Source organism: Euprymna scolopes, chromosome 27 (genome assembly GCF_053919585.1).
Source record: "Euprymna scolopes isolate OS-2025 chromosome 27, ASM5391958v1, whole genome shotgun sequence".
Classification (NCBI taxonomy): domain Eukaryota; kingdom Metazoa; phylum Mollusca; class Cephalopoda; order Sepiida; family Sepiolidae; genus Euprymna; species Euprymna scolopes.
This window is the reverse complement of record NC_136508.1, coordinates 75,917,602-75,930,474: the sequence shown is the minus strand read 5'-3', so window position 1 is coordinate 75,930,474 and position 12,873 is coordinate 75,917,602. Positions and strand designations below refer to the sequence as shown.

The 12,873-nt window shown below is 30.8% G+C and overlaps 1 protein-coding gene across 6 annotated transcripts in view; it reads left to right on the top strand.

Moving 5' to 3' along the window:
• LOC145248920 (cell adhesion molecule Dscam1-like) overlaps positions 1–12,873 on the top strand; it is a 401,357-nt gene that overhangs the window by 328,752 nt on the left and 59,732 nt on the right. For all 6 annotated transcript variants that reach the window (XR_013863428.1, XM_080110708.1, XM_080110707.1 and 3 more), the window contains exons 26-29: positions 628–782; positions 6,086–6,103; positions 9,563–9,661; positions 10,054–10,239. Coding sequence is in view for 5 of the 6 variants with exons in the window: in XM_080110708.1 (XP_079966834.1) it covers positions 628–782; positions 6,086–6,103; positions 9,563–9,661; positions 10,054–10,239 (458 nt within the window). In the remaining variant the exon portion in view is untranslated. The remainder of the gene's footprint in view (positions 1–627; positions 783–6,085; positions 6,104–9,562; positions 9,662–10,053; positions 10,240–12,873) is intronic.

Below are 12,873 nucleotides of genomic sequence, written 5' to 3'. Positions count from 1 at the left end.
ATGTAATATATAGATGTTGGCATACTGCAGATGTTCAGCGTAAATGGCGACGCTCTGATTGTTGTAGCTTATTTTGTTGAAACTGCAACAATATTTATCGAGGCTAGCTAGCACGAACGCCCGGCAAATCTCGGTCGTAAAGTACGCTTAAATCTCGAATTTTTAATTATTATAGAGTCAATGTTCTACTGATGTTTATATATTATAAAGTTACGATTTATATATATATATATATCCATATGACTTGGATGTATTAGCTTTAATCAAAACCGATATGAGTATATATATATATATATATATATATGCATTTATATATATACATTTATATATATATATATATATATATATATGAATAAAACGTGAGTTCCTTTAGCCATAATCGAAACCGAAACCAAAACTTATGAAGAATTCTTGGTAAAATTATTTATGACAAAAAATGGAAGTACATGGAAGCGTGGCACAGAAAATAACACACACGCTATCGTATTGATATTTAGATGATGGCACATGTTATATTTCTCTTCTTCTTCTTCTTCTTCTTCCTCTCATCCTCATTGCTATTATTTTTATTTATTTATTTTTTTTACTTTATTTATATCATTGTTTTTATGTTTCATAATATTACAGAGGTAAACCTCTCTTACCCAATAAGAGAGTTCATATATTGCAATCGGGTACGCTGAAATTTGAAAATGTACAGATTTCGGACGCGGCCAATTACACATGCCATGTCGAAAACGAATTCGGAACAGATGAAATTTTCATAACCGTCACAGTCAAAGGTAAGTATTTGTTTCCCTGCTATGAGTTGCAATATTAAATAAACTAATGATGCTACAGCAGTTTCATCCCGGTAAATAAGTAAATTAATAAATAAATAAATAAAAATCGGTATTTTTGATTTGATCGTTTCTGGTTTATTGAAATTGGACTTCAATATTATTGTTTTTAAGAATCAGGTGCTCACAGATTGAACCATTATATGAAGTTTTCAACCCACAAAAAAAAAAAAAAAAAATTCTATAGATACGATACAACTCCTAGACAGAATTCAAGATTGAGATCGGCCCGGCTCTTCGTGGCCCGGGTGACAAGATCCAAGTGCAGTATCTGTTCCGGCAGATACTGTAAGCAGAGACCATACGTGGAGGCGATCCCACTTATAGGACCATTGCTCTGTTAGCAATCAGATATTGGTCAATGTAAGGGAAACCCTTCATACCAATTGTTACTATCCAGCTCCCAGTCAGGGAGCTGGCCCCCCCCTTTACTCTCCACATTAAAAAAAAACAGCCTTGTGCCTAATTTGTTCAGTGAGGAAGCGAATAAATACCAAGGATTCAAGATAGAGTCGCCAACAATGTCAGCTAGGCCTCTGTCTCCATCAACGAAATGTTGCATCTCTTTGTCTGTTTTACAAGTATTTTTTTATGATAGGTGCTCTGACGAACTACAAATCCTTGTACCCCCCGACATAAATACTCCCGACAACCCCGACAAGCAGCAAAATACCACTCCTACACACTAGAGCTCCCCAGATGTCAAAAAGGCCTAATAGTTTATTCCCCAAGACTGCTAAACTTTGAAATTCCCTTCGAGATACCTGCTTCACTGATTGTACTGAGATGGAGAAATTCAAGTGTAATTAAACAGACATCTTGCTGCTCAACTCCCTACATAGTATCCCTGAAAATTATGTTCCAGATAGTAGCCCCCTACATCAAAGTGGCACTGTGCGTTGGGAGGTGGGTGGGGTGAACATTCAATAAATAAACAAAAACAACGGCAGTCCGAGTCATCAGTCTATGTCAGCATCAATAACCCTAGAACACCTGCAACTCGCGTGAATGTAGCCCAAATATCTCACATTAACCAATTGCACCAAACTATTCTTGATTCTTAAACATTAAGAATTATTAATTTAGCTTAAACCTACAATTATAATCAATGTGCACAGTGAATAAGAAATAGATTGTGTGATTGGTTTGTATTCGTGTTTAGGAAATCATGATTACTAAGAATCAAAGTATTCAGATTCAGTTGCAAAATGACATTTGACTCTGCAGACAGATATTCAATACTTAAGCCACAATTAATTAACATGACAAAGAAGAAAAGATAAAATTTATACGTAATTAAATAATAAATATAAGTTGTTTTTAAAACGTATAAATTCAATATATTTGTATACGTCTATGCTTTCTTTTTATATGACATGATATATGTTCGAAAAATATAACATTTTTCTCGATCATATGTTTTAAGCAAACATACTATATATATATATATATATATATATATATATATATATATATAGAGAGAGAGAGAGAGAGAGAAAGGGATAGATAAATAGATAGATAAATATATATGACAGCCCCTTTAAGAAATACGTTTCTTATAGTTGAGCACTTTCTGTTGAATAAAAGTCGGTCAATTTAGCTCTTATGCGTAGATCGTCGTATAACGACTTGATCACTGTCTGTCTGACGTAATGAACATTTAAATTAAAATGTTTAAGATTCAACGCTATTTCACACGATTAATGGTAGCCGAATGGATACGGCCTCCGCTAATCGAGCCAGAGATGTCGCGGGGTTCGAATCGTTCGACTGGTAGTAATTGTGACACCCTGCACTGAAGAATCCCGAAAGGATGAAACACTAGTGTCTGTAGGTATTTAATTATTATAGTAAAAAAATAATTATATATAAATATATGAAACTGATTTTAAATTCCAAATTATGAATCCTTTTACTCAATATTATATATATATATATATATATATATATATATATATATATATATATATATATATATATATATTAATTTATTTATTACGGACTATTATTCTCATCAATGTTGGATTTTTTGATCTCATAAATCCACGTTTTCTTGGTTATCTGATCTTCCATGGTCGGGTGCGTACCGAATGGTATATATATAATTTTAATTGGAATTCATTATTGAGATGAGTATTTTTTATATTGATTTATTTATTGGCGGACTATTATTGGCGCAGTTGATAGAGACGTTGAATCTCTACGGTTCCAGAGTATGATTGTCTGAAGATAGCGGTTTCAATCCTACCCAAAGACGGCCAGAGGCTTACTTGGCCAAAAAACGTGGTAAGACAACAACAACTACGGATGGCAGAGATTGCTGAGAATGCAGTTAGGAGATTTGAAGTTCCTCTCCGTCGCGGTTACCACCTGACAAAGGCTAAAGGAATATTTGGCCGAAACGTCGAGAAACAACAACTAATAAAGATGAGAATAATAGTCCGCAATAATTAAATTAATATAAATAATACTCATCTCAATAATGAATTCCAATTAAAATAATAATAATAATAATAATAATAATAATAATAATAATATATATATATATATATATATATATATATATATATATATATATATATATATATATGAAATTTATTGCTGTGAGTCCAGAATGAGTTTACATATTGTTTCAGCTAGGGGGAAATCCTCAAAAGAAGCGGAAATATCCGACTAAATTCGTCAGAATTCATAGATGCACTGTGTTATAATACCAAATAAGAATGGAAAAATCGTAGCAGATGAAGGGGAGTTAGGTAAGAAGGGGGGTGGAAAGGTGGGAACGTTGGAATTTAAAGTAGTAGGAGTGTATATAATAAGAGGGGGTTATTAAATATTAATTATGTGTTAATGTTTATACACACTCTTCTAGATTATAACGGTTTAAAATTAATAGACGCTATTCTTATGTATAACGGCATGAGTTTAAGCAGCCGTTAGCAGTTAATTTAATGGATCCCCATGGCAACAGGTTGCAGAGTCAGTGTTAGTCGGCGTGGTGTGGTGGGAGGAGGAAAGAACAGGTTGCAAAGTGATAGTGAGAGATGTAGCCGGGCGGGTGATCGGATTTTTATCCACTTTCATCTATTTCACGACTGCGCATTCGCGGTCGTGAAACATAGCAGCTCCCTGATGTTAAGAATAAGTTGATTTGAAAACACATTTTAACGATCATGTCCAGTTGGTCCAATGGTTATCATACTTAACTCACTGTCTTTAGGTCCTGGTTTTGATCTCAGCTCGAGTATTTTTTTTTACTTACAAAAAGTGAATTGTTTAGAAAAAAAACGTAATACTCGCATGTACATGTCACAGTTTCTTTCTGTTATTTGATTTTATTTTTAAAAAAATGAAATTTAACGTTACATTTAATACCTACGATATTTCTGTTTATAATAAATAAGAATTCTGCATTAATTAAAATATATTTATTCGTATTTCACGACCAGGCAACGGCGTGCGGCCTGCTAGTTTTAGAATATTTCTTAAATATTTTTCATAACGATACTTTCCTTATATCATTAATTATTAAATTACAATTTGATTTTGAAAAGTTGTTTTTCATAAATAATTTACTCGTACAAAAATGCGTGTTTAATCTATCACTAATTTCCGTTTGCCAATTTGAATGTATATGCAATGCAGCATTCAAACTTTAACGGTTTTAAAACCAAACCATATGCAGACATTTTTTAAATAAATTAATACAGTTATTTATTTTTTTAAAAGTCAATATTTGGTATTATCAGAAATTCCCCATCTGGAAAATCCAGGTTTCATTTATTTATATATATATTTTTTTACGTCGCATGACGGTGGTGATAATCCTTGGGACGTCTGCAGATATTGTTGAAGTCTTGAATGTTCATTCCAGTGTGAGCGTCGGTCAACGCGTGTGCCATATAAAATAGAGATAAAAAAATGTCTGAACTTGTTTTAGTCTTAAAGCCGTTAAAATATGAATTTGTATTCTATGTATCAACAGTGCTTAAAAAAAGACAGTGAGTTCCTATATTATACGACACGCGTTGACGGATGATCACACTGTAACGAATGTTCAAGATTTCCATAACATCTGAAGATGTCCCAAGGATTATCATCACTGCCATGCGACGTAAAAAGGTTAAATTAAATGAAAAATATTTTTTCTGGTTAACAATTTGTTATAATTCGAAATATTGAATTGCTTTAAATAAATAAATGCATTTTTTTGGTCTTAAAACCCGTAAAATTTTATTGTTTTCCATATACCAACAGTGCTTAAAGATAGTGAATCCCTATATTTTAATGTATATTTATGAAAAACAAAGAATGAGTTAACTTTTTCATTTTGTATGGAATTTGTCCTAAATATTTTTCTTCTTCTTGATTGTTCATCGTTATATGTATATGTATGTGTGTATATATATGTATTTATGTATATATGTATGTGTATGTATATATATGTATATTTATATGTATGTGCATGTATATATATGTATATTTATATGTATGTGTATGTATATATACGCATATGTACATTTATGTGTATGTGTATATATGTATATATATGTATATGCATATATATATGCATGTATATATGTATATACATATGTATAAATATGTGTATGTATATATTTATATTTATACGTATATGCATATATATGCATATATATGTGTATATATATATGTCTGTATATGTAGATATTTATATGTATACATATATCTATATATACATATATATCATATACATACATACATACATACAACACGCGGTGTTCATATATAAAGAAAGAGACGTATATTAAATTATTCTCAGTGCGTATATATTATTAATTTACAATTAGTATCTTCTGTCAGTATATATATATATATATATATATATATATATATATATATACATTGATAGAGAGAGTGTGTGTGTGAGAGAGAGAGAGAGAAAGCGAGAATGAGATGGCAATCCTCTTCTTGTGAGTTTACTGATATTCAAATAAAGAAATCATGGACCCACACGTATGGTCACAAATCGAGCATGTGAAGGAGGTGCCGGGTGGACCAGGGATAGTCTAGCGTGCATGCCTCTTTTGCACGCTTCGCTGTATTGTGCTGTGTGCTCCTCGATGCAGTTCACCCCTAAATATTCTATATGTGAAACTTAAGTTTACAAGTTTGTTATGAAATGCCATTGTCTGAAAGAAAAATGTTTGAAAAAAATGATGTTTCTAAAATGTTATTGATTAAATTTAATTTTTCTTTTATGCTTTCAGTGAGGGAAAAACGGCCAAGTGAGTAATGTTTTCTAACAATATTTGTATGCATTTTAAAATCGTGATCTCATTTTCCTCTTTCAAGTTTAAACATTGACGTTCAACACGTGGACACGTGTGACGTCATACAGTTAGGCAGAAATAAGCAGTTCCTTCGTATTAGCTTCTACAATGACTCCATATTACACCGACTAACACTTGACACAGGAAGACTTATTCGCAGAGCCGATGAAACAATTTAAAATATAAATGAAATATTCCACTCTTCAGAAGGAAACGTGTTGTTCTTTGTTTTTGTTTTTTTAAATAATCAGTTTTAAATAAAATTTTCTCTTCCAAATAATATAATACAACTAATTATGTTAACGTAAATATATTCACTCCTTTTAAACCATTTCAATAGTTAGTATTCATATACAAATAATTAACAAAAATGAGAACATCAAAATAGGAAAAGTCAGCCGTACCTTTGTCTGAGAGAAATCCTGCCATAATAATAGCTGTTCTACTCGATAAATTCTCGTAAGTTTTGGATATATTACTATTTTCGACAAAAAATGAAGAACGTAAATTTGTTTTTGCTTTTGATTATCCACTCAAAAATGCAAAAAGTGCAATAAATAAATAATTGGAATTCATTATTGAGATGAAAAAATGATGCAATAAATGAACTGCTCAGTTTCTAATACAACGTCTCGTAAATCTATTCCCATAATAGAACCAGTCGATGTTTGAGAGCAAAACTGATATAAAATAGGCCAAATTGTAAGAATTTTGCCTAGTTAGGGTTGTCAGGTTGCCCTTTCTTACTTATTGAATTTGATCATTTAAAAAGCACTTTGGCTTTCAAACGTCGACTGGTTCTAGAACGTTGTATGAATCGAGCATCAGATTTTGACTGGTATAAGAGATTCAAGAGAGTCTGTGAAATGTGGAAGGAATACCACACAAAAAGTTTTTATTATTGAATGTATTTGAATTTTTTTGGGGGGGAGGGGTGATGATGGTAGATTGGTATCCTATCGATAATAATCCACTGAAAAAAAAATGAAAAAAGACGAAAAGAAAAATATATAAGGGGGTGTATTGTAGAGGTCAACCACAAAATTGACTTTATTGAAAAAAATAAAGCTTCCGTCTAAAATTAAAATATATAAAAAAACATAACGCACTTACTGTCCGAACTGTTTCAAGGCGGTTCAAATTATGTAGAACCCCGGGTTTAGAAAAATATGATCATCAGATGGAATCGAATGTAATAACTTAGTTGCGTCAGTCTGTGGTCTTATTCATCATGCTAAATTCCACAACGATGTAAACACGTTGCAGGTTAAGATATTTTCACGTAATAGAAATTCCAGACAATTTACGCAAAAAATGGCATCCATAAATACAACATTTTACCTGCCACTCTCCAAATTAAATCACACTTTTAATACAACAATTAATTATTTTTTTCTAAATGTTAGATATTATACTTCCGAGACATTTTTCTTACAGAAAATACCAATGGGCCAGTGGTCTATTGTGTAAGTTTTCTTACTTTTAGCTGGATATACATACAAACATTCACACTCACCGACTTCTATATATTAGAAGATTAAGATTGTTATGCTTGGTTAGTGATGTATTTTTTATGATTTCATGTAAATTATTCGGTGCATTACTGAGTTTTATATTCAAGTATTACCTATATAAATCAAGTAAAAATTAGCATTGAAAAGCTTAATATTGCAAATAAAGCTTAATTATATATTTTGAGTGGATTATCACATATAATAAATATATAATGTCATTTAAATAAAATTTTTGGAAAAAATTCTCCGACGAATAAGAATTTTATGTAGTTTTTTTCGTAGGTTAAGGGTATTTCAAACAAAATAGCATCCAGACCCCGTTTATAATTAATTGGATTTTGGTGGCCCATCTTTATTTAACTGAAAAACAATATATGATAAAATAAATAAGGATGTATTTTTAGCTTCAAAGTTAAGTCAATTATAAACACTATTAGATTCAAGCAATGTACATTGTTCATTAAAATTTCTAAATTCCGAATTAAATTTACATGATACTATATATTGCCTCATACATAAGGATATAACTCGTTTATTAATATATATATATATATATATATATATATTATACATATATATATATTATACATATATATATATATATTATACATATATATATATATATATATATTATACATACATATATACATGCATACATATATATACATACACACATACATATATATATATATATATATTATATATTAGATATATATTATACATATATATGTTATACATGCATATATATGCATACACACATATATATATATATACATACATATATATATATACATATATATACATACATATATACATACATATATATACATATACATACACACATATATACATATATATATACATACATATATATACATACATATAAATATATATATATACGTATTTATATATATTTATATATCTTTATATATTTATATGAATTTATATATATATTTATATATACATTTATATATGTATATTTATATATATATATTTATGTATATATAAATATATACATAAAAAATATATATTTATATATATATATTTATATATGTATGTATATATGTATGTGTATGTGTATATATGTATATATATGTATATGCATATATATATGCATGTATATATGTATATATATATGTATAAATATGTGTATGTATATATATTTATATTTATACGTATATGCATATATATGTATATATATATATATATATATGTCTGTATATGTATATATTTGGGGTAGACAGGGCTCCCGTAAGCCGATGTGAAGGCAACCTTTCTAGGAGAAGCAAATCTCTGATTTAAAAAAACATAAAGCGGGAGGCCAGTACCCGCATTAAGCTGGTCTGCAGTTTAATTTGTTGCTGGCTATCTTGCTCTTGCTTGTTGCTGGATCTCAACATTTTGAACCGAGAGAGAGACTTAGCTGTCATACAAAGCTAAGACTCTGTAACATCATCTTTGTATAGATACTTCCTCAGGCATTTGGGCTCATGGATTTTTAAATGTCTGAGGGAGTGGCACTCGTCTAACAAGACGTTGCAATCATCATATGTATATATATATATATGTATATGCATACATATATCTATATATACATATATGCATATATCTATAACATATATATGCATACATACACACATACATAGACGCGGTGTCCATATATAAAGAGAGGTATATTTAATTATTCTCAGTGCGTTTATAATATTAGTTTACAATTAATATCTACTGTTAGTATATATATATATATATATATATATATATATATATATATATATATATATATATATATATATATATATATAAATATATGAGAGAGAGAGAGAGGGAGAGTGTGTGTGTCTGTGTGTCTCTGTGTGAAAGCAAGAATGTGATTTAATAAATACTCTCATATTTTCCCAAGGTGCGCCGAATCCTCCACACTTAATGTTGGCATCAACATCATCGTCAACAATTCAGATGAATTGGAAATCAAATAAAAATGGTGGACGTCCAATTACAGGTAATATATTTATCTATATCTGTTAAATATTATCTTTGTTTCATTTGATTTCCTGGTTCTCCGGCAAGCTAACAACTTAGTTAGAAAAATAACTTAAAACCACATCACAATTTTATTAAGTTTATTAATCCACTAACGCAAATATTACTTCTGAATTCTTTCATTCATATCGTATTATTTAATTCTATAACGTAAACTCTAAATACATCTTCAAATTTCTTATAACACACCTCTATATAGTAAATAAACAAAATAAATACAAAGTAAATAGAAAAAAAATCTTCTTTAGATTCATGAGGATCCATGTGGACCCTTGGTGGGAATCTTTAATCTAATCAATTCGTGACAGTCATAATTGTTTTTATTGATCAGCTTTCTATTTTTCTTCTCAGGTTTTTATGTAAAATTCAAGAAAGAGCATGGCGAATGGCAGACAGTGAAATCCAAACCGCAACAACGCACGTATACTTTCACTGGACTAAAGTGTGGCACCGGGTACCGTTTTCTGCTGAATTCTTTCAACGAGATTGGAATCAGTTCTGACAGCCCTCAGATCAGTGCCAAGACTAATGGTTCCTGTAAGTCATAATCATAAATATATTTTTTGAATTAATGTCTATGCGTTGGACTTATTGTTTTAAGCTTGATTTTTTTCGATAAAAATAACAAAATACAAAGATAGGCTAGCTATAGTCAAGGGCGACCAAAATCATCCTTTTCATTTAGCGAGATGTAAGTATGACGCCATTTTTTCTATTAGAATTACTCCACTTACTCTTGATCCTCACTTTATAATGGTAAATGTTTTGCAAGTGAATATCAACCACCATTTTTTAAATCCATAGTATTGGGAAAGTGGGGGAATAATGAAAAATGAGTGGCGTCCTCCCCGACACCTCGTTGTTGTAATTAATGAAAAGATAGCCTTTATGTTACCCTCGACTATGATCGGTACAGGCCCATTTGGCATAACTGTAAGAGTGTTTGGTAATGGGCTGAAAGACCAAAGTTCAATTCTCGGCGAAGTAATACCAAAGACTAAAAAAGTGGAACTTGATGTCTTATTCATAAACACGCATCAATATGAGGCGAGGATCAAGGGTTAGTAGTGTAATGTTAGGAAAGAAGATGCAGTAATAAATAAAAAGGGAGCTTTTACGTCCTCCTCGACTCTGATCGATCATTTTACTCTTCCACATTAACATCTTGGCTGCTATATTCACGCGTTGGCCGACGTAATTTCCGGCCTTATTCAGGTGCGTCCTTTCAAGATTATGAACTTGGCGATCTTTATGACATAATCAGAAATTTGTCCGGAATATTGAACTGAACATGTTCATGTCATACACAAAGTTTAGATAGGGCGTTTTGCACGTGTAAAATTATGTTATTTTTTATTTACTATCGCCTGTAGTAATGGTTTGAAAATTCTACTCTGGCAGACTGGGACTTAGAAGTGATTTTTAACCAGAAATGTTAAGCATTGGACAACAGACACACTTCTTTAATGAACACTTCTTTAATGAACTGAAAAAGATCTAAATGTTGAAAGTTACATGCTTACTAAGGAAAGAATAAATAAGAAAGAAGTGTATTATTTAGATTATTGCTTTCATTTGAAGTGTTATTTTCACAACTTTTCGGTTGATCTAATCTTTAGGTGTATCTTTTCCAAATGGGAAATCTTTCAAGTGCCATACGAAAAACAAATTCATTGCAAAGAACCGTATGAATGAGATCTTATGTAAATGTGAAACATTATATAAAGTTTAGACAAGTCGCCGACTTCAAGTAAGATTAGAAAAAAAACACTGAAAGAAGTCGCAACATGGCTGACCACATAGGGCAGGGAAATATGAAATCATTTATGATTACGTGTGGATGAATGTAACAGTCTTAGACAGAGAAGAACGGTGGAGAGTAAGGCGACTCGAAGAAGGAGCGCATATGTTGGGCGAAGATTACATAATAAGCAGACCTAGTACAGTATTTAACATAGTATGGCAACCAATTATTATAAGTTATATATATATATATATATATATATATATATATATATATATATAGTGTCTCGTTCAATCGATTTATTCGTTTCATTTCATTTCATAGTAGTAGTAGGAAGGCAGGCTCGAGCCCGTACTGCAAAGGAGGAAAAGAACGGGGTAAAACCTAACGTTTATGCTGTTACGACCACCGCCAAACCGGAAGCGACATTTTTTTAAAAATTAAGGCTAGACACTCTAAAGGAGAGGATAACTTTAAAAAATGTCGGCGAAAAAATTGACCCCCCCCCCGTTAGAAAAGTGCCTAGTTGAAGGGGAAGCAAATTTTTCGATATTTGTCGTATGAAAGATCGAACTTTACAACGATACTGATCGCCACTATTGAAAGTTTAAGGCAGGCATGCAAACAGACATACATACATACATTTATATATTTGTAACTAAAAATTTTCGACCCAACCTGATGAAAAAGCTTGCCCTATCTCTGAATACCCTTTATGTAAAATTTCAAATATTTAGACCAGAAATTGTCTGAGTAATTTGGAAGAGACCGCAGAGGTAAATTTTTTTTAACTTTGACCCCTATTATGACCCCTTAAAATTTATTGTTTTGGGCTCAAATCAAGTTATTAAGTTAGATCCATGTTCAAGGAACCTATATCTAAAATTTCAAGTGCGTAGACCTAAAATTGTCGGAGGAGTTTGGTAGAGTTCTCAAAGATCACATCGTTGAACTTTGACCTCTTAATCGCCAAATTTCTGGACGAAACCCAATCACATCGATTTTTCCAAATCTCAGTACCTGTATCTCAAATTCCGAGTCTGTAGACTAAAAATTGACAGAGTTATTGCGTAGGGAAATGTACACAGACACACAGACACACACAGATACAATTTCACTTATATATATATATATATATATATATATATATATATATATATATATATATATATATATATAACGATGTTACTTTTTGTATTTAATATTTTCTTTTTTTTATATTTTTTCTATAGTAATTCTATGAGAAAGAATGGCGTCCTTCCGTACATCTCGCTAAAGGAAAAGGATATTTTTCAGTTCGTCTATTCGTCCTCTCTCCCGTTCGTCTGTCCGCACTTTTCTCAATAATTCCGTCTTGGATTTTTGTTTTTTTAATTTTGCACAAATATTAAACATCATATGAGTAAAAAAAAGTACGAGAACGGATT